Source organism: Enhydra lutris, unplaced genomic scaffold, assembly GCF_002288905.1.
Source record: "Enhydra lutris kenyoni isolate GAN:26980312 unplaced genomic scaffold, ASM228890v2 scaffoldscaffold17, whole genome shotgun sequence".
NCBI classification, from domain to species: Eukaryota; Metazoa; Chordata; class Mammalia; order Carnivora; family Mustelidae; genus Enhydra; species Enhydra lutris.
Genome location: NW_019154101.1, coordinates 17389751 through 17413909, shown reverse-complemented (window position 1 = coordinate 17413909; position 24159 = coordinate 17389751). Strand labels below are relative to the sequence as shown.

General features: G+C 35.9%; 1 protein-coding gene across 1 annotated transcript in view; it reads left to right on the top strand.

Moving 5' to 3' along the window:
- Positions 1-22648, top strand: part of LOC111147543 (serine incorporator 1) — a 37613-nt gene extending 14965 nt beyond the window's left edge. The window contains exons 2-10 of the mRNA XM_022503633.1: positions 3716-3877; positions 6716-6885; positions 14052-14131; positions 14353-14490; positions 16190-16359; positions 16466-16556; positions 18896-19040; positions 19145-19375; positions 21044-22648. Of these exons, the coding sequence (XP_022359341.1) occupies positions 3716-3877; positions 6716-6885; positions 14052-14131; positions 14353-14490; positions 16190-16359; positions 16466-16556; positions 18896-19040; positions 19145-19375; positions 21044-21179 (1323 nt within the window). The 3' untranslated portion in view covers positions 21180-22648. The remainder of the gene's footprint in view (positions 1-3715; positions 3878-6715; positions 6886-14051; positions 14132-14352; positions 14491-16189; positions 16360-16465; positions 16557-18895; positions 19041-19144; positions 19376-21043) is intronic.
- The last annotated feature ends 1511 nt before the right edge of the window (positions 22649-24159 follow it).

Genomic DNA, 24159 nt, shown 5'->3' with positions numbered 1-24159 from the left:
ATGTCTCCTTTTCATTATGAAGTGTCCTTCCTTAACGTTCGTAGGATTCTTTGCTCTGAAATCAATTTAGTCTGGTACTACTATAGCATGGTATTTATTTTTTCTTTCTTTCACTCTTAACCTGTATGCATTTTTATATTTAAGTAAGATTCTTGTAGAAGAGAGAATTGGATCTCAAGATTTTATCTAACATAGTCTCTGCCTTTTTGTTGGGAGTCTTTATGCCATTTACATTTAGTGTGATTATGTTTGGGCTTAAATCAACCGTCTTTCTATTTTCTGTTTGTGTATTCGTTTTCTGTAGGTTTTTTTTTTCCTTACTTTACATTAATTAGCCATTTTTAGTATTCTGTTTTATTTCCATCGCTTTACTAGCATACTTCTTTGTCTTGTGTTTCTAAGAAGTCGCTCTAGGGTGTATATTATTCATTTTTAATTTTCTGCAATCTGTTTTCACTTCCAGTCATGCCACTTACAATTTAATAATTTTGCAGTAGTATAAAGTTGAATGTCTTGAATGTCTCCTCTTGCATGCTATTTGCAGTCATCATATATTTTTCTTCCACCTTTGTTATAACTGCCCACAGTATTTTTGCTTTAATTTTAATAGTTTTAATAGTTTTAAACACAACTAATGAATCATTGAACACTACATCAGAAACTAAGGATACGTACTGTAAGTGGCTAACTGAACATAATAAAAAAGGAATAATTATCCTTTAAAGGATTTCCTTGTATTTTGCCATTTGCATTGTTCTTAATTCCTTTTGTATAGATCTGCTGTCTGGTCTAATTTTCCTTCTGCTTGAAGGATTTCCTTCAACATTTCTGGTAGTTCAGGTCTGCTAGTTTTGGATTCTTTTGTCCTTTGTTTGAAAGTGGTTTTATTTTACATTAATTTTTGAAAGACTTTCCTTGAGCCTAAAATTTTATTGTTTGTGGTGTTTTTTTTTAATTTATTTAATTTTTTTTTTAAAGATTTTATTTTTTTGACAGAGATCACAAGTAGGCAGAGAGGCAGGCAGAGAGAGAGAGAGAGAGGAGGAAGCAGGCTCCCTGCCAAGAAGAGAGCCTGATGCGGGACTCAATCCCAGGACCCTGAGTTCATGACCTGAGCCCAAGGCAGAGGCTTAACCCACTGAGCCACCCAGGCGCCCTATTTGTGGTTTTTTTAACGTGTTAGCCATTTTTTAATTGACATTTTCCTTTGTTTTTCTATATATAATAAGCCTTAATTTTTTCTGTCTGGTTTTTATATATATCTCTATTTAAGGTTGTTTTTAAGCTGTTTGTGATATGAGTTGGTATGGTTTCCCTCGTGTTTATTTTGCTAGAATTTCATTGAGCTTGGATCTGGGAATTTATAATCTTGATTAAATTTGGGAATATTTTGACAATTATTTCCTTAGTAGCACTCTTCTGGTCATCTCCCCTTTTGAGAACTCCAGTTTCACTTACATTAGGCAGCTTGAAGTTGTCAACGTTGCTCTTTTCATTTTTGTCCTAGCGTTTTTGTCTCACTTGTTTTGCTGTGTTTTGGGGTTCACTGATCTTTTTGTGCAGTATGTTAATATTTTTTGGTTTAGTTATTTTATTTTTCTTTTCTACAGGTTCTGTATAGATCTTTTATATTATCTTCTGTGGCTCTCCTTAACATATTGATGGGGTTTTTTAAATCTCCTTCATATTCCTTGAGAGTATGAAATACAGTTAAAATAGTACTTTTATGCCATTGTCTATAATTCAGTCATCTGTGTTTAATCAGGTTAATTTTGATTGATTGATTTTTCTTATTAAAAGTTGTATTTTCCTACTTTCTTGCATAACTGTCAAATTTTTATTAGATGTCAGATACTATAAATTTTACTTTCATGGATGTTGGATGTACTTGTATTTTCCAAAGAAAATATTGGGGGCTTTGTTCTTGGGCATAGGTGATTTACTTAAAGAAAATTTGATGTTTTTGATGTTTCCTTTATGTTTTGTTAAGTGAGACTGGAGTAGCCTTTAATCTTATGCCTTACTTTTATTCTGAGTAGTAGCCTGTAACTCATTGCTTCCTGGATTACAAGGTTTTTCCATTGGCTGGTGGGAATACCATCTCTTCCCTTCCTTGGGTATTTTATTCAGATGGTTGCAGTAATAAGTGCTTTGCTGAAGATTTCAAGTTGAAGCCTCTGCAGATTTCCAGAGCTCACTTTGTAGCTTTCTTTTCTCCAGGATTCTGCCCTGTAAACTCTAGCTGCCTTTACTTTTCTCAATGACCAACTCTGTTACAGCTCCCAGTGTCTCCTTAATTCAGGTGGACTGCTGGCCTCTGCTTAGATTCAATCTCCCTGTTCTGGAAGCTTTCCCCAAGCAGAAAGATGGATCAGTTCGGTCATGGAGTTCACATTGTTTCCTCTCTCAGAAATTACGTCATGTATTGCCTATTGTTAATTGTCTGAAAAACCATTTTTTTTTGTTTAACTTTTTCCATTGATTAAGGCAGTATGGATATGTCTGGTCACTATTAACTCCCATCTTGACCTAAGTTTATAGTAATTATCTCAAGCTTTTTTCTGTTTGTAATTTTATTTTCAGCTGTGTCTGTTTTGTTCCTTGATAGTATTCTTTAAGTTTGACTTTCTCTTTTCATTATCTTATTTTATTCTTTTCCCATTTCATTTTCCCATTTCATTTTTGAACTCTTTTACATTTGCTTTTTGTTATTTTTTGTAGTTCAGGTGAAACGCTTGTACAGAATTTCCTTTTACTAAGTTTTGTTTTGTTTCAGGCAGGATTCTTCAAATGTCTCTCCCTCACCCTTTTTCTGCTTCCCTGAGGGTTGTGCTTATTTATTTATTTCTTTTGCTAGAATATGTGTGCATAGTTGCTATGACTTTTATTTCTTTCTTTCTTAAGCTTACTATAAACAGCTTTGTAGATCTGCATTATATGGGTTGGTATAGTGTGTAGGACTGCTGCCATACTCCCTTCCCTTGGTTTCTGAGACTTTTCCCCCAGAGCTGCAGCTCTAAGGTTGGAATATCCTACTCTGTCCAACTTTCTGAAGTCTGACAATATGGGGAGCTCAGCCAAGGTTATGGTGAGTCCTTGTGAGAACACTTAATGCCTAACCTTTCTGAAATATTGGCAGATTCACTAATCAGTGTTCATCTCTCCTGGTGAGGGAATTACCCAGTTTCCCTGGTATATTCTAGTAGTTTACTGTGGAGTTCCAGGGGAGAAAGTTAGCTAGCCTGAGTTTTCACTACTACAATCTCAAGAGGAAAAGATAAAGATACTAGTTCCCTTTTTTTTTCTCTTCTGGGGTATTTGAGAATTCTCAGAATTTTGTGAATTCACCAGTATGATACCTGGGGGCTAGAGGACAGGAGCCAGAGATGGGCTTGTTATTATTCCAGGATTTTTTGTTTGTTTTTGCTGAACTCTTTGCTGCTGTTGGTTTTTTTTTTCCCTTCGTTGTTTTAGCTGATTTGATTTATTTTAATTGATTTAGAGGTCAAACATTTTTATTTTTAACTTTGGTCCATCTTTACACAGAAAGTACATAGAAAGTTTGTGGATAATTACATGTGAACCGAATACATTTTGTTCCTTGGTAATTACTTTAACATCAGTCTTTTTTTTTTTTTTTTTTTTTTGAGTAGATGAAACAAATTTTCAGTGTATCATTTTAAAACATACTAATTTTTAATGCTCTTTTCCCCAGATACCATGTTTATGTGGCAGTGCCCCATGTTTGCTCTGTCGATGCTGTCCTAGTGGAAACAACTCTACTGTAACTAGATTGATCTATGCACTTTTCCTTCTTGTTGGAGTGTGTGTGGCTTGTGTAATGCTGATACCAGGAATGGAAGAACAACTGAATAAGGTTAGTTTTTTTTGTTGTTTTTTTTTAATTGATTAACTGAACCTGTAATGAGTATGCTTAAAACCAGTTGTTGGGTTTTGGAAATTGTAATGTACAAAGTAAGATAACTTATAATTACAGTTTTAGTAATCCTAATAATCTTTTAGGAAAGAAAGGCAATGTAAGACTAATATAAGCTTAACTTCTGTGATGGTTGTACAGAAAATGTGCTGTGGTAATGAGGAGAAATAAGTAATTCTAACCAGTTAAATGTCAGAACTCAGTGGGTCTCATGGAAAAAGCAACATTCTAAGAATGAGAACTTTTATATGCAGAGATTGAAAAATGGAAGCAAAATGAGGTTAAAGAGCTTGTTGAGCAGAATATGTATGCTTTAGGAAGACTGGTCTAATAATTAGAAGTCAAGTAGTTAAATGTGGAAGCTCTTTTAGTCGTGTAATCAAGAATTGTATAGGGGGCCAGCAGTAGCTTTTCTGAATGTAGAATTAACTGAATCTGGATTTGAAAACTGGCAGTGATAGAGTCATACATAATACCCAGATTCTGATTCTGGACAACTAGCAGGAAACTTACTGTTAACCATGTGGGGGAAATGGGGGTGATGTGTTTTATTTAAAAAAAATTTTTTTTCAGGGAGTCAGGTTATAAAAGGAAATGAGGAAAATACTCATTTAGTTTATAAAATATTGACTTAGGAATATTGCACTACATATGTGTTCGAGAAAGTGTGTGTGTGTATCTAGTAGGAAGTAGAAAACACAGTATGTAACAAAAAAGAAATCTTAGCTGGAGGTGTTTTGGGCATGGAAATGAAAGTTGAAACCATGGCAGCATATGCTGAAGAAGACCATTCAAAGTGAGCAGACTGTAACTTTTACAAAAGCTGTTATTGAAAGGGGTTGGTAGAGAAAAGGGAGTCTTAGAACAATGAAAAGGGGTGAAACAAGTGAATGCCCTGTTGTGCAGACCTTAGGAAGAAAGTATTTGACAGCCAGTATATCATTAGTGTTTTGAGAAAGTGATTTCTTTAGAGTGCTGGGATTAGAAGTGGAAGGAGACCCAAATAGCTGTGAGGAAATGTATCTAGTAGTTATAAACTGCTGATTCGAGGAGTTTTGTAACAAAGATGATGGTCTCAGAGGGCAGCTGAGTTAAGGCAAAGATTTTTTAGGATGAGATTTAATCATTTATATTTTGATATGAGCTTTAATCTGTATGAGGGAGAGAGGGAGGAGTTATAGAAGTTGGCTTTCCACCAAGACAAGACGAAAGTAACAGAAAATTTGAGGTTGAGAAGGATAGTATGGCAGTTGACCTCCATTTTATAGCACAGTATCTGCTTGATGTTGGCTTTAGGGTAAGGAAAGATGGTGAAAGTTTGGAAAATGAGATTATTATGATTTTAAAAGAACTAGCATTGTACATAGTAAATGTGGATGACCAGCTAATGTTACTCACGTCCTTGGCTATAAGCAAAAGACATACGATTTTGTCGTGGATCCAGTTGACTGTGGTTTTAAATAGTTTAGATGGTAGATGTTAATTCTCATCACCAAATGTTTCTGCTTCTCTGCTTTTTGAAGGTCATCAATGATTTGCATTTCCTAGAGTGCCATGTCTTTAATACTTATTCATCAGTGAGTTGTGAGTTGAAGAAACACATATCAGCTTCTACTTAACTGATATAAGATTTCCTTTTTTCAATTTGTCACAACATGTACATCATTTGAAATGGTGGCTTCTCCAACAGCCTGGACTCCTGAAGTGACTATCGGAACCAGTTATGTACATGCACAAGAGCAAGAACTATATATTTGCTGTTTTAAGCCACGGATACTTGGGGATTGTTACTGAACTAGCTTAACTTGACTAACCTTAACCTGACTAATTAATGATGGGAATTTGCCAGGTGGTGTCCTGCTACCACACAAGGGAGTGGGATAATTAAGCATGTCTAGTTGTGTAAGTGTTGCAAGTGAGTATGGATAAGTATATCCTGCCCTAGGGCTTAAACTGGGTTGGAAAGGTGAGATTTAAGTGAGACCAGGAAAGGGTTTATAGACTGTGCAGGAGCTAGCAAAAGGAAGTAGTGCCTCTCCATTAGCTTAAATACAATTACAAGTTCTTGGTTTTAAAGGCACAAATTAATAGTCATATTTGGCATATCCATTTGCTTTAACATTTTCTAGAGGAAATTTGTTCTCATGTAGGAGTAGTGTATGTGGTTCTGAGGATTGCTCCCATTTATTTCATTTAAGGTTCTGTGTGTGTGTGTGTGTGTGTGTGTGTGTGTGTGTGTTCAGATTCCAGTGTGACTTTCAGTAATGGCCATCAGTCTTTTTCAGATTTCTAAGTTAAAAATAAATCAGTGGCAGCTATTTTTTAATCCAGATCAATTCATTATCAAAAATAACACCTGTAGAATGAGACACCAAAACTCAAAATGTACTTAGGTCGCATTGGCTTCAAGAAGCCATCGTTGTTTTCCTTGGTATTTAGAAGCTGACTTACTTTATAATTCCTTGAGCTTTTATTGATTGTATTTCTCTCTTATACAGATAATTGAGGTATCACAGGAGAATGCAAGTTTTAGGACATTTGGACTAAGTCTGCAAGTCAAAATAAACATCCAGTTTTGGATCAGTTTATAGTTTATCATGGGCTCAAAGTGAAAAGAAAGTTAAATATCTAGCTGATGAAAATGTTCCAGACTTACCTTGCTTACATATTCAGCAGAAACTGTAAAGCATATTTCTGTTTTCTAAACCTGAAACTGATTACCTAGAACTTGTTTTTATTTGAAAAAATTCGATATCATAAACTCTTTGTTTTTTCTAGATTCCTGGATTTTGTGAAAATGAAAAAGGCATTGTTCCTTGTAATATTTTGGTTGGCTATAAAGCTGTGTACCGTTTGTGCTTTGGCTTGGCTATGTTCTATCTTCTCCTCTCTCTGCTAATGATCAAAGTGAAGAGTAGCAGTGATCCAAGAGCTGCAGTCCATAATGGGTATGTCTTTGAATAATACAAAAGTCTAGGTAGTGTTTTCTCAGTTATTTTAGTTTGTCTAAAGAAACTATAAAATAAGTTATGTAATTTTCAGATTTGTTATTCATGAATGACCAGGTAAAAATATCTTTTTGTCTCTACTGAGAATATCAGATTTTAGAAATATAAATATTAAATAGTAGCCTTGGGTCATTTATTGGTATAATCTCTGATGCGTGATGTTTTATAGTTCATGATAAAAAGAGGATCTACTGGGGCACCTGGGTGCGGCAGTTAGTGAGCACCCGACTCTGGGTTTTGGCTCAGGTCATGAGATTTAGCCCCGCCTCAGGCTCCACACTCAGTGTGGAGTCTACTGGCAATTCTCCCTCTCTCTCTGTCCATCCTGCTTGTGCATTCTTTCCCTCTAAATAAATTTTAAAAGGTGGCAGGGATCTACCATATCTGTTACTAATAACAGGGAACTCATTCTTCCTTCTCTTCGTAGTTCTTGGTAGATCAGTGTTATTACTACATGAAACTGAACTTGGTTACTTAGAACTACATTCTCACCAAAATGAAAAATTTTAATCCTCAGCAGGGTGATTTTCTAAATGGTTGGTAGTACTAGACAATCTAGAAAAAAACTTTAGGGTCCCTTTTACTAATCTTCCTTAATGAAGAGCATCACTTCCGGTACTTAATTTGAATGTTTTGAATTATCTGTTCTTTTCTCCCCATAAATTAAAAAAATTTTTTTTTGAATATTTGCTGTTACTTATTTATTACCAAGATAGGAAGAATGAGCAAGTGAGAAATACAAATGTTAGTGAAAAATATATTGTGACAGGTTGAATTTATTTTGTTTATTTTGTTCTTGTAGTCACTGGTATTTGTTTATTTGTACTTTTACAACTATATTTATTAAATGTGTTTTTAAACACTTTTCAGCGTGCATCACAGAATGGCTATGACAGCTATTCGCTGAGATAACACTCTAGTCAAAGTAGCATGCTTGTAGCACAGTTAACCATTTTCCTTACATGTGTTTTCTTTTTAATTGAGATATAATTAACATATAACATTGTAGATTTAGCACCTACAAAATGTTGATTTCATACATTTGTATATTGCAGTGTTATTACCATTGTAGGGTTAGCCAACACCTCAGTAATGTCACATAGTTATTACTTACTTCTTGGGGTAAGAACAGTTAACAGCTTTGAGGTCTGTAATACAGTTTTGCTGCTTACAGTCACTATGCTGTGCATTAGATCTCCAGGATTTATGTACTGGTTGCAAGTTTGTTCCCCTTAATGACCTGTCCCAGTTCCGCCCCCCACATACCCCATACTCTGGTAACCATTCTGTTCTCAATAGAACCATTCTGTTCTTCATTCATTGACAGACACTTGGGTTGTTTTCATATCTTGCCTATTGTGAATAATGCTGCCGTAAACATGGGAGAGCAGGTATCTTTTTGGTATCCTGTTTGTATTTCCTTTGGGTATGTAACTAGAAGTGGAATTGCTAGATCATATGGTAGTTTTTATTAATTTACTTCTTGTCTTCTTAATGATAGCCATTTCATTTTAACAAGTGTGAGATAATATTTCATAATGGCTTTGATTTACATTTCCCAGATGATTAGTGATACTAAGCACCTTTTTAAATACCTTTTGGCCATTTGTATGTCTTTGGAAAAATAGCTGAGTTCCTCTGCCCATCTTTTAATGGATTTTCTGTTTCTTGATTTAGTCTTGATAGGTTGTATGTTTTTAAAGAATTTATCCATATCTTCTGGTTATGCAATTTGTTGACATAAAATTCTTCAAGCAGTTTCTTACGAATGTATTTCCATAGCATCGGTTGTAATGTCTCCACTTCTGTTTTTGATTTTGAGTACTCTTTTTTTCTTAGTCTAGCTAAAGGTTTGTCACTTTTATCTTTTTGAAATACCAGCTCTAGTTTAATTGATCTTTTCTATTTTTTTCTGTTCTGTATCACGTTTATTTCCACTCTGATCTTTGTTATTTCCCTGCTTCTGCTAACTTTGGCCTTGCTTTTTCTAGTCCTTGAGGTATAGTTAAGGTTATTAGAGATCTGTTTTCTTTATATATGTATTTTTCACTATATACTTCCTCTCAGAACTTTTTTTTTAACGCAGATTTCTTTTTATTTTATTTTTTTATCTTTTTACTAATTATTTTAATTGACCTATAATGTGTATTATTTGCCCCAGGGGTACAGGTATGTGAATTGTCCGGTTTACACATTTCACAGCACTCACCATATCCCATACCCTCCCTAATGTCCATAACCCAGCCACCCTCTCCATAACCCCCCTCCCCCCAGCAACCCTCAGTTTGTTTTATGAGGTTGAGAGTCTCTTATGGTTTGTCTCCCTCCCGATCCCATCTTGTTTCATTTTCCCCCCAGGCCCCCACCCTGTGTCTCAAATTACTATTTTATATATACATATAAAATAATAATTATATATATATATTAAGATGATGTATATTTACACATCTTCTTATCCATTCATCTGTTGATGGACATCTAGGTTCTTTCCATAGTTTGGCTATTGTGAACACTGCTGCTATAAACATTCGGGTGCACGTGCCCCTTCGGATCACAACATTTGCATCTTTATGGTAAATACCCAGTGGTGCGATTGCTGGGTCATAGGGTAGCTCTGTTTTCAACTTTTTGAGGAACCTTCATGCTGTCTTCCAGAGTGGCTGCACCAGCTTGCATTCCTACCAACAGTGTAGGAGGGTTCCCCTTTTTCTGCATCCTCTCCAGTATCTATCATTTCCTGACTTGTTAATTTTAGCCATTCTGACTGGTATGAGATGGTATCTCATTGTGGTTTTGATTAGTATTTCCCTGGTGCCGAGTGATATTGAGCACTTTTTCATGTGTCTTTTGGCTATCTGGATGCCTTCTTTGCAGAAATGTCTGTTCATATCCTCTGCCCCTTTCTTGACTGGATTACTTGTTCTTTGGGTGTTGAGTTTGAAAAGCTCTTTATAGGTGTTGGATACTAGCCCTTTATCTGAAAAGTCATTTGCGAATATCTTCACCCATTCAGAACTGCTTTTGCAGTGTCCTGTATGTTTTATTTATTATGTTGTTTGTATTTTCATTTGTTTAGAGATAATTTCTCTTTTGATTTCTTTTTTGATCTCTTGATTTTGCAGGAGTGTGTTGTTTAGTTTCCATGTGCTTGGAAATTTTCCAGGTTTCCTTTCTAGTTTCATTCTGTTGTCGTTGGAAAAAAAAAAAACTTGGTATGATTTCAGTCTTTTTAAATTTAAAAAGACTTTCTGGGGTCCTGTCATGTGATCTGTTCATGTTGGAGAAAGCTCCATATGCACTTGAGAAGCATGTGTATTCTGTTGCTGTTGGATGGATTGTTCTTTAAATGTGTTCTGTCCATTTGGCCTAACGTATCGTTCAAATCCAGCATTTCCTTGTTGATTTTCTGTCTGGAGGATTTATCCATTGCTGAAAGTGTGGGGTATTGAGGTCTCTTACTGTTATTGTTACCCATTTCTCCGTTAAAATCTGTTAGCATTTGCTTAATATACTCAAGTGTTCTAATGTTAGTATATATATATTTATGATTGTATCTTCATGGAGAATTGAGTTGGCCCCTTTACTATTATATAACAGCCTTCTTTGTCTTATTACCTTTTTTTTTTTTTTTTAAGATTTTATTTATTTGTCAGAGCACAAGCAGGGAGAGCAGCAGGCAGAGCAGGTAGAGGGAGAAGCAGGCTCCTGGCTGAGCAGGGAGCCCACCCGATGCGGAGCTTGATCCCAGGAATACCTGAGCCAAAGGCAGTCGCTTAACTGACTTGAGCCACCCAAGCATCCCTCCTGTTACCTTTTTTGTCTTAAAGTTTTCTTGTTTGATATAGGTATGCTAACTGTACTTGATTTTGCTTTCCAATTGCATGGAATATCCTTTACTATCCCTTCACTTTGAGCCTGGGAGACTTCTTAAATCTGAAGTGAGTCTTCTATGCAGCATATAGTTGGGTCTTGGTTTTTTATCCATCTAACCATACCATGCTTTTTGATTGGTAAATTTAGTCATATACACATTTAGGGTAATAATTATTGGTATGTAAGGCCTTAGTAATGTTACGTTATTTATTGCTTTTTGATTGTTTTGTATTTCCGTTGTTTCTTTTTCCTCCATTTCTGCTTGCTTTTGTAAATTGGTGTTCTTTGCTTCTTGTTTCCCTTTATCTTTTGTGAACCTACTGTAGGTTTTCACTTTGTGGCTACTGTGGGGCTTACCTAAAACATCTTTTAGATAAAACAGGCCATTTTAAGCTGTTAACATAGCAGCTTAACTCCAATTGTATACAAAAGCTCTATCCAGTTAATCCTCCCCTTTTAGAATTTTGATGTCACAATTTAACAATTTTTATATTATGTATTAACATAATATAGTTTTTTAATAGTTCTTACTAGCCTTTATACTTAAATAGTAACATATCATATTATGTTACATAGAATTAGTTTCCTAAATCTTACTGTTCATCTTCACTAGTCTGTTATATATGTTCATATGTTTTCATATCACTAATTAGCATTTTTCATTTAAGCTTGGACTGTCACCTTTTTTTTTTTTTTTTTTTTGCAAGATAGGTCTAGTGGTGAACTCAGCTTTTATTTATCTAGGAAAGTATTTCTCTTTCATATCTGAAGGCTGACTGGTAGAAGGAATATTCTTGGCTGGCAGTTTTTTTTTTCTTTCAAAACTTAGAATGTGTCGTTTCCCTCCCTCTTGGCCTGTTGAATTTCTGCTGAGAAATCTGCTGCTAGCTTAGTGGGAGATCATTTGTAGATTAAGATCCTCTTTTCCTCTGGGTGCTTTTAGGATTCTTTTTCTTCCATCTTCTGACAGTTTGTGTTTTAGAGAGGGTCTTTTACATTGAGATAATAGCAGTAATAAATTTATTAGATTTGTGAACTCAGGTATATAATACTTCCCAGGCTTGGGAAATTCTCCATTACTTCTTTAAATAAACTTTGCCCCCTTCTTTCTTTCCTCTCTTCTGGAACACTAATTATTCTAATATTTAGATACCATAGATCAAATGGCTTGCTTCACTCTTTTTCATTCTTTTTTCCTCTGTTCACGCTTACGGGGGTATTTCAAAATTTGTGTTCTCTGGGTTGCTGATTCTGTTGGACATTTGATGTACCCTGCTGCGAGTGCTCTCTTGCATTTTTCATTTCTTTCATCATATTCTTCGGCTCCAGATGTTGGTTCTTTTTTACGGTTTCTGGCTTTGCTAAAGTTCTCGTTTTGTTCATGTATTTTTTCCCTGATTTTGTCTTTTTGTGTTTTCTGGGAGCTCATTGAGTTTCCTTAAAGCAGCTATTATTCTTTATGCACTAGATTGCAAGATTCTGTGCCTTTGAGCTCAGTTGTTGGATTATTCTGTTGATGGGGGTGTTTTCTTGTTCCCTGTAGTTTTGTGTTGTTGCTTGAGGTAGCAGATAACTCAAGTCTCTACTGGTTGCCTTCACATGGGGTGTACTCTTGATCCTGTTATGTGTCTGGGGTTCTTTGTGACCTTGTATTTATACACTGGCTGCACACTTCTTGCTCCCTTTTGTGGAAGAAGTCTTAAGCTTTCATGACTTCTCCGGTTCTTAAAACTCACCTTACTGGCTACTGGAGGTCTTTGTTTGTTTGTTTTCCAGAAGGTGGCAGGCACTAGGGCTGAAGTTTGTGGTTTCTCCTCTCCCTTCCCTACAGATGGTGGTGTTTTTCTCAGAGCACTCTCATTTCTGGATTGGCTCTTTCTGCCACACTTGGGAGCACACACAGAGAGCTGGCTGCAGAGTGGGTTTAGTACTCCAGGTGTTTGGGGTCCCACACAGCCAGCAGAAATATCCTTGGCTGAGGATCTCCCAGAGACTTGTGAACATATTTCCTGCTTAAATCCTGAATGTAATTGGCAGAAACTGTGTTCCTTTAATGCTTTTTGATGTTCTTTGCTGCTGCTTTTCCCATTTCCTGTTCCCCCTTAGTCATGGAGGTCCTGCCTCCATAATCTAGGTGCTTCTGGAGAGAAATGGGTTTCTTTAGAATTGTCCCGCAGTGTTGGAGTAGCTGTCACTCACAGTTCTCGTTTTGCTCCAGGGGAGAGGTTGCTGCCAGATAGTGTCCATACACTCTTGCCATGGTGTAGGGGCGATGCTGACAAAGTTTCTCTTCCCCTCTCTGTTGCACTGAAACTCATCTCCCGGACACACATACAGGCCATGCTGGAATCTTCCCTCAGGAGAGCTAGACTATTATAAGTTGTCTCTCATTTATGGGTATTTGCGTACATCAGCAGTCTAGGTTTTCCCCAACTGGGAAAAGGGGGGAGGGGTTAGGGATGTTTATTAGTTCTGCAGCCCATACCAGAGTCTGTCTGCCTATTACCAAATACACAGGTGCTGGAGACGATTTTCCTGGGTCTCTTAAATGTTTCTTGATCTCACACCCTGCTCCCCAGAGACCCTTCTGTTAATGGTTGGAAGCCTAATTAGTTGTTAAGAACAGGGGAACCAAAAAATAGGCTCTTTGCCATCAAGACGCTGATGTCCTAAAAGCTAGTGTTTTTTTTATTATCAGAGTTTTGGATGGAGCATTTATCATGTGTTTATAAAACCTGTTCATTTGTACAGTGCACTTTATACTTTCACATATTATTCTTATTTTTAATTTCTTATTCATGTAAAGTTAACATACAGTGGTAACATTAGTTTCAGGTATACAATATAATAATTCAACAGTTCCATATATTTCTCAGCATTCATCAGGATAAGTGTACTCTTAATCCCTTTATCTGTTTCACCCACCTCCCCTCTGACATCCACTCATTTGTTCTCTGTATGTAAAGTTTGGGTTTTTTTTGGTCTTTTTTATTTTGTTCATTTGTTTTCTTCCTTAAATTTCACTTAGCATTATACCCATTCATTATTTAAAATAAACCTGTGACTATAGAATACTCTCATTTTCTCATAGTGAATTAATTATAAATCTTTCTTTCTTAAAACGGTCCTAAACAGTCACATAAACTTTTTTCAGATGCTCTTAAAAGATTTCATATATGAAACTATTGATTGAGTGAATTTGTATTAGTAAACTCTATTTCTGTTTCTTTCAGATTTTGGTTCTTTAAATTTGCTGCAGCAATTGCGATTATTATTGGGGCTTTCTTCATTCCAGAAGGAACTTTTACAACTGGTAATAAATCTTTTCATAATTGTGTGATGTTTATATTTTATAAAGAAACTGAGATAACTGTTTCTTGGAACTGTAACACTACTTGTTTTGTTTTTCTTTTTTCCTCCTGTTGGCAAAATCAAGACATTTGTGTAAAATGGTTCCTTTTGTGTATTGTGATTACGAAGGTGAAATAATAAAAAGTGAACCAGCCACTGATTTGCATTTTTTTTTTCTTTCAGTCTGGTTTTATGTAGGCATGGCAGGTGCCTTTTGCTTCATCCTCATACAGCTAGTCTTACTTATTGATTTTGCCCATTCATGGAATGAATCATGGGTTGAAAAAATGGAAGAAGGGAACTCAAGATGTTGGTATGCAGGTAAGCTTTTTTCTTGGAGCATCTTCAAGATAGGTGAACTTTGAAGGTGAGAGCATGTATGTAGACTATAGGAAAATCAAGATTTTTATGATGTTTTTGTGAGTGGCATCTTATCACATTGTGTCAACAACTTTACTTGTTGAAATAGTTTTTAGGTAATTGATTAGAACATACCTAAGAGCCAGAAAATAATCCAGAGTACCTTGAAGGGCTAAAATAGATGTTGCAAAGGCTGTGTTCTATGGCTGACAATATGTACCTTTTACAGCGTAATTTCCTATTTTACAGGAGGTTAAAAATACTAAAGGGACTAGGACTGCTAGAAATAAACAGTGGCATAATTCATAAACATCAGCATGCAGAAAAAATATAAAAAGCAACTCTAGAACATTTCTTTTTATATAAGTGGAAAGATGCCTTTTTGTGTCAGTAACACGTAATGGGGTTCTTAAAGTACTATGACTGTTTTATTTGTAATGATGAGCTTGAGTCCAGTGGTTATACTGCAGAACAGGGATCAGAATTCATTTGCTTGCCCCAGATGATGAAAAGGAGGGAAGAGACTCAGGTTAAAGTGCATAGGCAATCCTTGGGCAAACAGAACTGTGATGACTGTATTTTATTTAAGGTGCATAGCTGCCGCTCAGTTTCATACAGTAGTTGCCTTGTGGAAATGTGGGCTCAGTATTGCTTGAATTTTTTCTGATTCCTTTCAAAAGAAGCCATAAATATAAACTTTTATGTGAAATGATAAGAGTTTCCATTAAATATTTTAAATCAGATTGAAAGCTATATTCATTCTTACCTGCTAGCCTGATACTTTTCTCACAACTACTTTGTTTTATTTGATCTCAGTGGTTAAAATAAAGAGAGTTTAGTATCCAAAGAAATAAGCTTCAGTCATTTGGAAAATTCACTTTTATAGAACACGTCATTCTTTAATGCAAATCTAATGCAAGAGTTTGTTTTGTTTCCTGCTGTATCCCCAGTGCTTAGAACTTTGCAGGCATTCAGTAAATATGTGTTGGGTGGATCCCGGCAGGCACATCTGCATAAACACCTGTAATATTAAGGACGCATTAGCACAAAAACACACTGTGTATTTTAATTTACATAGAAGAAACTTGGGTTGTCTTATTAAATAATAATGACTTACTGTTACGTAATAAATTTTTTTTTTAAAGATAATTAGTTAAGGGGTGCCTGAGCGGCTCATTCAGTTATGCATTGGACTTGATCTCATCTCAGGTCTTGATCTCAGGGTTGTGAGTTCAAGTCCTGCATTGGGATCCACATTAGGCATGAAGACTACTTAAAAAAATTTTTTAAAAATAAAAAATAATTAGTTAATACAGGAAAGCATTGTTTTATGGACTTAGCATTAAGTAGTTTTTTTATTTTTCTGTATTTTGAAAATTAAGGCCACTGTGTGTGAATGTGTTTGTAATGGAGCTATTACTCTTAATGGAATTTTTAATGTTACCTTACTGTCCTTGAAAATACTATAGTGAGCTATGTGTAACGACTATAAAATCACTGTGATAAAGTTCAGAAATATTCTTCTCTGCTTTTATAGCCTACATAATGCAGACAGTGTTAGTTGCTTAAAATAAGTTTTGATTGTTTTTAAAATGAGCCCTATGCCTAATTCCTAATATTCGTGATACATTCTAATTGTCCAATTATATTTCTTTCACAGCATTGTTATCAGCTACAGCTCTGAATTATCTGCTGTCTTTAGTTGCTATCGTCCTATTCTTTGTTTATTATACTCATCCAGCCAGTTGTTCAGAAAATAAAGCATTCATCAGTGTCAACATGCTCCTCTGCCTTGGTGCTTCTGTAATGTCTATACTGCCAAAAATCCAAGTATGATCTTTATATCATTAGTTTTTATGAAGCTTCCATTTTTCTAAGTTTCCTCTAAATCTTGAATGATGTCAGAATATTTATTTGTCATAATTTTTCTTTGTAGGAATCACAACCAAGATCTGGTTTGTTACAGTCTTCAGTAATCACAGTCTACACAATGTATTTGACATGGTCTGCTATGACCAATGAACCGGGTATGTTTTGTTTGCTTGGGTTTCTTTTTTTTTTTTTTTTTTTTTGGTAAGATTTTATATATTTATTTGCCAGAGATTACAGGTAGGCAGAGAGGCAGATAGAGGGGTGTGGCGGGGGAGTAGGCTCCCTGCTGAGCAGAGAACCCGATGCGGGACTTGATTCCAGGACCCTGGGATCATGACCTGAGCCGAAGGCAGAGGCTTTAACCCACTGAGCCACATAGGTGCCTTAAGAGAAGTGTTTTTGTTTTGTTTTGTTTTTTTTTAAAGATTGTATTTATTTGACAGAGAGGGAGAGAGAGTGTGAGTAGGCAGAGCGGCAGGCAGAGGGAGAGGGAGAAACAGTCTCTCCACCAAGCAGGGAGCCTGATGTGGGGCTCGATCCCAGGAACGTGGGATCATGACCTGAGCCGAACAGCCGCTTAACCGACTGTGCCACCCAGGCACCCCTTATTTCTTTTTAATGAATTCTACAACTTTTTTTTTTCATAAATGATTATTTTGTGAAAGTACGCTATTTAAAAAATTAGCCTCTGGGGTGCCTAGGTGGCTTAGTGGGTTAAGAATCTGACTCTTGATTTTTGGCCCAGGTCCTTGATCTCATGGATCCTGAGATGGATCTCTGGATCACTCAGGAGGGAGTCTTCTTGAGAGTCTTTTCTCTCCATCAGACCCCTGCCACCCAGTGCTCTCTTGCTCTTACTTTCTCTCATTCTAAAATAAGTAAATAAATCTTTAAAAAATAAGCCTCTAGAAGAAAACAGTATGGAAATAATAGCATTTTCATATTTGATGTACTGCTATGTATTTTTTCACTTTGCTTCTTTCACTAAAAAATTATAATCGTATGAAAATTATAACAAATATACCTAATTTGTACAGTCATATTTATGATTGTGTGTGTGTGTGTGTTTGTATGTGTGTATATATATAGTGGGTGTGTGTGTGTGTGTGTGTATTAGAAAAGCTATTAAAATGCTCCTTGATTCATTGCTAAGCAGTATAGTTTTGTTTGTTTTTAACTAATTTAAGATACTATTTTTGTCTGTGAGTACCTTGCAAGTGAATATAATTGGGCTTTCTAATGAAATCTCTTTATAGGCCAGTTATATTGCATTCCATGAGATTAAGAAGCCAATATAAATCATTTGGGGTGAAACAGATGAGCAAGAAATTAGTTACTGATTTTGAAAAGGAAGAAATGGTGCCTTTTACTTAAAATTACAAAATGTTACCTGAATCTGATTTCAAGTTTATAAACTCAGTAGATGCTTTATCAATAGTGGGATGAAGGCTGTTTTGTTTTGTTTTTTTTTAATTAAAGATTTTATTTATTTATTTATTTATTTGACAGATAGAGATCACAAGTAGGCAGAGAGGCAGGCAGAGAGAGAGAGGAGAAAGCAGGCTCCCTGCTGAGCAGAGAGCCCGATATGGGGCTCGATCCCAGGACCCTGGGATCATGACCTGAGCCAAAGGCAGAGGCTTTAACCCACTGAGCCACCCAGGCGCCCTGATGAAGGCTGTTTTTAGTATTACAGAAAAAATTATTTTTGTTCAGGTGTTAAGTAGTTAAAAAAATTTTTTTATTAATTTGTTTTAGAGCTTACTCTTACCTGAATGGTTCTAAGATTAGAATCAATTTTGTCTTATTTTTCCCCCTAATTAATGATTGTTTTCATCATAAGATGGTAGTTGATATATCTGACTTTGTGGAAGAGAGAAACATTTTGGATACTTTAGTGAATAAAGACTTTACTTTTTCTTACAAAAGTTAACAGTATGGACTAGGTCATTATGAATTTGGACATTTCCACAAAGCACTTGTTAAAATTCTAATTAACTGGTAATTTTATGTGTAAGCTCCCTTGCCTACATAGCAATATACTTTGACAAGTTTATAAATTTCATAAAGTCACTATTGTTCTCTTACAATATATATTAGGAAAAGCCACTGTATCTTCATTTAGAACACCTGAATTTTATTCCTAACTGTACTAGGGTTTTATTATACTTATGAGAGCTCATCTAAATTTCACCTTTTTCTTGATCAGTTTAGAGCTTAATATCCTCTCCGTTCTGGACATTTTTCTGGGCACTTCTATAAAGTTAGTGCTGTTATATTTAAAAGGTCTCATTATCAATAAATACAAGTTTTTCAGATTATTTTTTTCTTGTATCTGTGCCTTTTTCCAGGAAAATTATTTGAATATGCAAGTGCAATAAAGAGGTTAAAAAAAAAATGAAAATAAACACACTGGTAACTAGGTCGCCCAAAATAAATTCCTTCTTATACTGTCTGGCATTTTAATTTGACATTAATTTAATTTACATTACAGAAACAAACTGCAACCCAAGTCTACTAAGCATAATTGGGTACAATACAACAAACACTGTCCCAAAGGAGGGGCAATCTGTCCAGTGGTGGCATGCTCAAGGAATTATAGGACTGATCCTCTTTTTATTATGTGTGTTTTATTCAAGGTAAGAAAAACTGGATTATTTTTTAACAAGAAATCTAGCCATTCATTTAAAAATCAGTTTTTTAAATACCCTTTTTCCTTCTTTCTTAACTGTCTTTTATGCAGCATCCGTACTTCAAACAACAGTCAGGTTAATAAATTGACTCTAACAAGTGATGAATCAACATTAATAGAAGATGGTGGAGCCAGAAGTGATGGATCACTGGAGGATGGAGACGATGTTCATCGAGCTGTAGATAATGAAAGGGATGGTGTTACTTACAGTTATTCCTTCTTTCACTTCATGCTTTTCTTAGCTTCACTTTATATCATGATGACCCTTACCAACTGGTACAGGTAATTATATTTCATGAAAACTTTGCATGTGGAAATTTCGATGTTTTTCATCATTGCATTGTATGTAAAACATGTGGTATGAAGTACTTTTTATTCTCCAGTGTATTTCAAAATTTACATCTAAATGAATGAGATCAGTATAAGAAGTGTAAACTTTACTTCCTTGCTTTGGCATTAATATTGAAATACTTCCAGATCTTGAAGAGATTAAAATCAGAAGCCTCATGAAATTACACATTTTTTACAGAAATTACCATGTTAATATTAGATTATTCTTCATTTTAAGAGCAGACTTTACTGACATTTACTATTGAAAAATAAGTTTTTTTAAAAATTCCTACACTGCGGCATATTAAGTGATAAGAATCCATGTAGTGTTCAGTAATTCACAGCTTTGGCTGTCAGATAACATTAAACATTAAAACTTTAGATTGGGGCACCCTGCTGGCTCTGTTAGAGGAGCATGTGACTCTTGATCTCTGGGTTATGAGTTCGAGCCCCATGATGGGTGTAAAGATTACTTAGAAATAAAATCTTAAAAAAAAAGAAACCTTTAGATGAAAAATATTTTTGGTATGTTTCATTTGTATAAAAACCAGCTGGGGCGCCTGGGTGGCTCAGTGAGTTAAAGCCTCTGCCTTCGGCTCAGGTCATGATCTCAGAGTCCTGGGATCGAGCCCCACATCGGGCTCTCTGCTCAGCAGGGAGCCTGCTTCCTCCTCTCTCTCTGCCTGCCTCTCTGCCTACTTGTAATCTCTGTCTGTCAAATAAATAAAATCTTAAAAAAAAAAAAAAAAACAGCTAAGTTTGGAATGTATTTCCTTCCGAATCTCTTAAATCTGAAAAGGCTGAAAGTGAGAGAGTGGTTCCAATATACGCTTGGAATAGATTACACTTTTTTTTTTTTTTTTTTTTTACAGGATAGGATTGATAAGTTTTTTTTTTTTTAATTTTTATTTATTTATCAGGGAAAGAGAGAGCACAAGCCAGGGGGAGCAGCAGGCAGAGGGAAAAGCAGGCTTGGCTTCCCTCTGAGCAAGGAGCCTGATGTGGGACTCGATCCCAGAACTCCAGGATCATGACCGGAGCAGAAGGCAGATGCTTAACTGACTGAGCCACCCAGGTGGCCCTAGAATTGATAAATCTTTTATAACAATATCTTACTTAACCGGGCATCACAGTCCATTTCCCTGCTGTCTTATGATTACTAAGCCAGAAGTACAGGATCCCCCCTACTTTGTTACAGTTTGCATTATGCTACTTCATTTTTATTAAAGGCTTATGCTAGTACCTGCTTTTGCTGACTGAAAGAAACACGAAGAGAAATTTTGCTTTTAAGAAAAAAGCCATTTACTTTACTCATACACGTTTTTTGTAAAAGCAAAGTGGCCTAACAAACGTACAGAAAGTGGGAACCTGTACATAAAGAACCCAAGTATTCGTAAAAGAGCTACTTCAGAAGGCCAATGTCCTTTACTCCTTTAAAGGAAATTCTTAATTTTTACCTTCACATTAGTTGCTCAAGTAGTATGACAAGCAGAGCAACGGATTAGCTCAGCAATTGTGTATCTGTTACCACAAACTATACAGAGAATACCTTGAAGTAAAGTTAAGTAGCGTGATGGCTGAATCTAACTCTTTCCCTTTCATTTTTTTCTTAAATTTTAGGTATGAGCCTTCTCGTGAGATGAAGAGTCAGTGGACAGCGGTATGGGTGAAAATCTCTTCTAGTTGGATTGGCATTGTGTTGTATGTTTGGACACTAGTGGCACCACTTGTTCTTACAAATCGTGATTTTGACTGAACAGGACTTCTGGCATGAAAGTCCCACTTTGATCATTGCTTGTTTGAGATTAACAGTATTCCGAACTTTTGTAAAGTTGTGTATGTGTGTGCTTCCCATGTAACTTCTCCAGTGTTCTGGCATGAACTAGATTTTATTGCTTGTCATTTTATCATTGTATTTTTGCCATGCATATTGATATGTGTGTTAGAATGAATTACAAAGGGAGAGATATAGGAGTCTGGTGGTGAAAAGTGGACATTGTTAGGTTTATCCTTAGTTCTGTGCCTGTGAAATTAAGAGTAAAAACACAACTGCTTCTTGACAGTTTGATTTTTAAATTGTGCTAGTCCCTAAGCTGTTTTAGAAAGTATAAAAGGAAATGTATGGCTGCCTTTTGAAATATTTGATGCCTTGCTCTACAAGAGACTGCAAAGAACGTGGCTATTGTAAAATTGTATAAACAAGTGACTTAAATGCTGGTTGTCTGAAAAAATCTTTTCAGGTTTTTCCGTTGATGTGAAGATAAGGAACTTACACAGGTAGGGAGTGTTTGATGGACAACAGTGTAAATTATGATGGAGATTAAGAGACAGAGGCGTCATAGAAAGATTGGGGATAGTGGGTTACTAATTTGAATACCCAGTTAGGTTGTAATCTTCCCTGGGTAGGGATGGCCTTTCATATCAACATACCAACTTTGTTTTAGTCATTATAACATAGGCAAAAGTATAGGTTCAATGGAGATGTTAGAAACTCTGAAGGATTTAGACAAAGCTTTTGAAAAAAGATAATCGTGGGTTAGAAGGTGTACTTTGAAAGTTCATTAAAATCGAAGGTAGTAAACTTTTGACAGGACGTTACTGTAGTATAGACTAAGCCTCAGGAGATAATTAGATAAAATCTAGTCCAAGCCTTCGTTTTAGAAATGAAGAAAACTGAAGCTCAGATAACTGATCAGTGACCAGGCTAGGAAATCCCAAGTTTCCCTAAAACAGCTGGCATTTCTTTGGCATTGAAAAACAACTTCTATTCAAAATACATGCATAATAGATTACACACCTCATTAGTGGTGGTTAATTCGTTATGTGATTTGCTGGTGTCCAGCTTGCCTTCTACCCATAAACCGAGGCCAGGAGAATGATGGAATACTATAGAATATAAACTGCTTATAGTATACTATACAATAGGTTCAAAAGATGTTTAAAATGCTTTTGTATTTGCTGCCATTTAATTGAAATATATAGTTTATTATAGTCTTTCAACCTGAAAATCAAGCAGTATGACAGTTAACTTAGAAACTTAGTTACTTGTGTATGTTACTAGTGTCATAATCTTAAAATCTACATTTGCTTCTTTTAAGGTATTTATTACTGTAAATGAAAGATAACAATTCAACTTAATTCCCCAACTTTATTCTGTGTGTTGATATTGTGTTCCATCATTTTGAATGGCTGTGTTCTATCTCTAAATAAATGAATTCAGAGAAAGTGTGTGGTGTACTAATTCTTTAGCAACTCAAATTTAGGTCACTAGAATACTAAGACCTACTTTTTCTCTTCTGTATAAAGGAACCCAAAACAGGGTTTACTGTCCATTTTTTTTTTTTTAAAGATTTTATTTATTTATCTGACAGAGATCACAGGTAGGCAGACAGGCAAGCCGAGAGAGAGGAAGAAGCAGGCTCCCCGCTGAGCAGAGAGCCCGATGCGGGGCTCGATCCCAGGACCCTGGGATCATGACCTGAGCCGAAGGCAGAGGCTTTAACCCACTGAGCCACCCAGGCGCCCCTTACTGTCCATTTTATTTGCTGAAAACCTGAATTATTTTAAAGGTGGTAGTTATACCCTTTTGGTCTTCTGTAAATAACCCATGAAATTGGATCTCAGGTAATTAAAGTCATGTTCTCCTAAAGAACCTTTAGTAGATGGGCCAGTTTAGTTTGGAGAATATTTTTAACCTGTGTCCCACTGGCATTTTTTCCTAAGTTGCAAATGGATGCTTTCTGACACAAGAGGATATAAAAAAGTTCCTTAACAACAACAAATAGAAATGAAGTACTCTATTCCATATATGTTACTAAGGCTTGGTATATTTTATTCAGTAATTCATTTAAAATGGCATGATTTCTCCAATATTATAGGCAGGATAGTGTCTATAAAGTCTTGGGCATTTTACTCAGAAAAATCTTAATGTTCACACAAAATCTATACAAGAATGTTCATTGCTTTATTTGCAGTAGCCCAAACTGGAAACAAACCAAAAGTCCTTCAACTGTGTTTAAATGAAATGTTTAAACACACAGTCATACATCTATACCATGAACCTACTAAACAATAAAAGAGGAATGAGGGACGCCTGGGTGGCTCAGTTGGTTAAGCAGCTGCCTTCGGCTCAGGTCATGATCCCAGCATCCTGGGATCGAGTCCCACATCGGGCTCCTTGCTTGGCGGGGAGCCTGCTTCTCCCTCTGCCTCTGCCTGCCATTCTGTCTGCCTGTGCTCGCTCTCTCCCTCTCTCTCTCTGATAAATAAATGAAAAATCTTAAAAAAAAAAAAAAAAGAGGAATGAACTCTTGGTACACAGAACAACTTGACTGGATCTCCAAGGAAGTATGCTACTATATTAAAAAGCCAATCCCAAAAGATTACATAGAGTATCATTTCATTTGTAATATTTTTTTTTTAAAGATTTTATTTATTTGACAGATCACAAGTAGGCAGAGAGGCAGGCAGAGAGAGAGAGGGAAGCAGACTCCCCGCTGAGCAGAGAGCCTGATGCGGGGCTCGATCCCAGGACGCTGGGATCATGACCTGAGCCGAAAGCAGAGGCTTTAACCCACTGAGCCACCCAGGCGCCCCTATAATACTCCTTCAATGATGAAAACAAAGATCAGTGGTTCTTTGGAACCAGTAATTAGAAGAATCCTTGAGGGCAGGTTAAATGATTAGTTCTACAAGAAACTGCTATCTTCTGAAGTGTTCACACCATTGATACATGA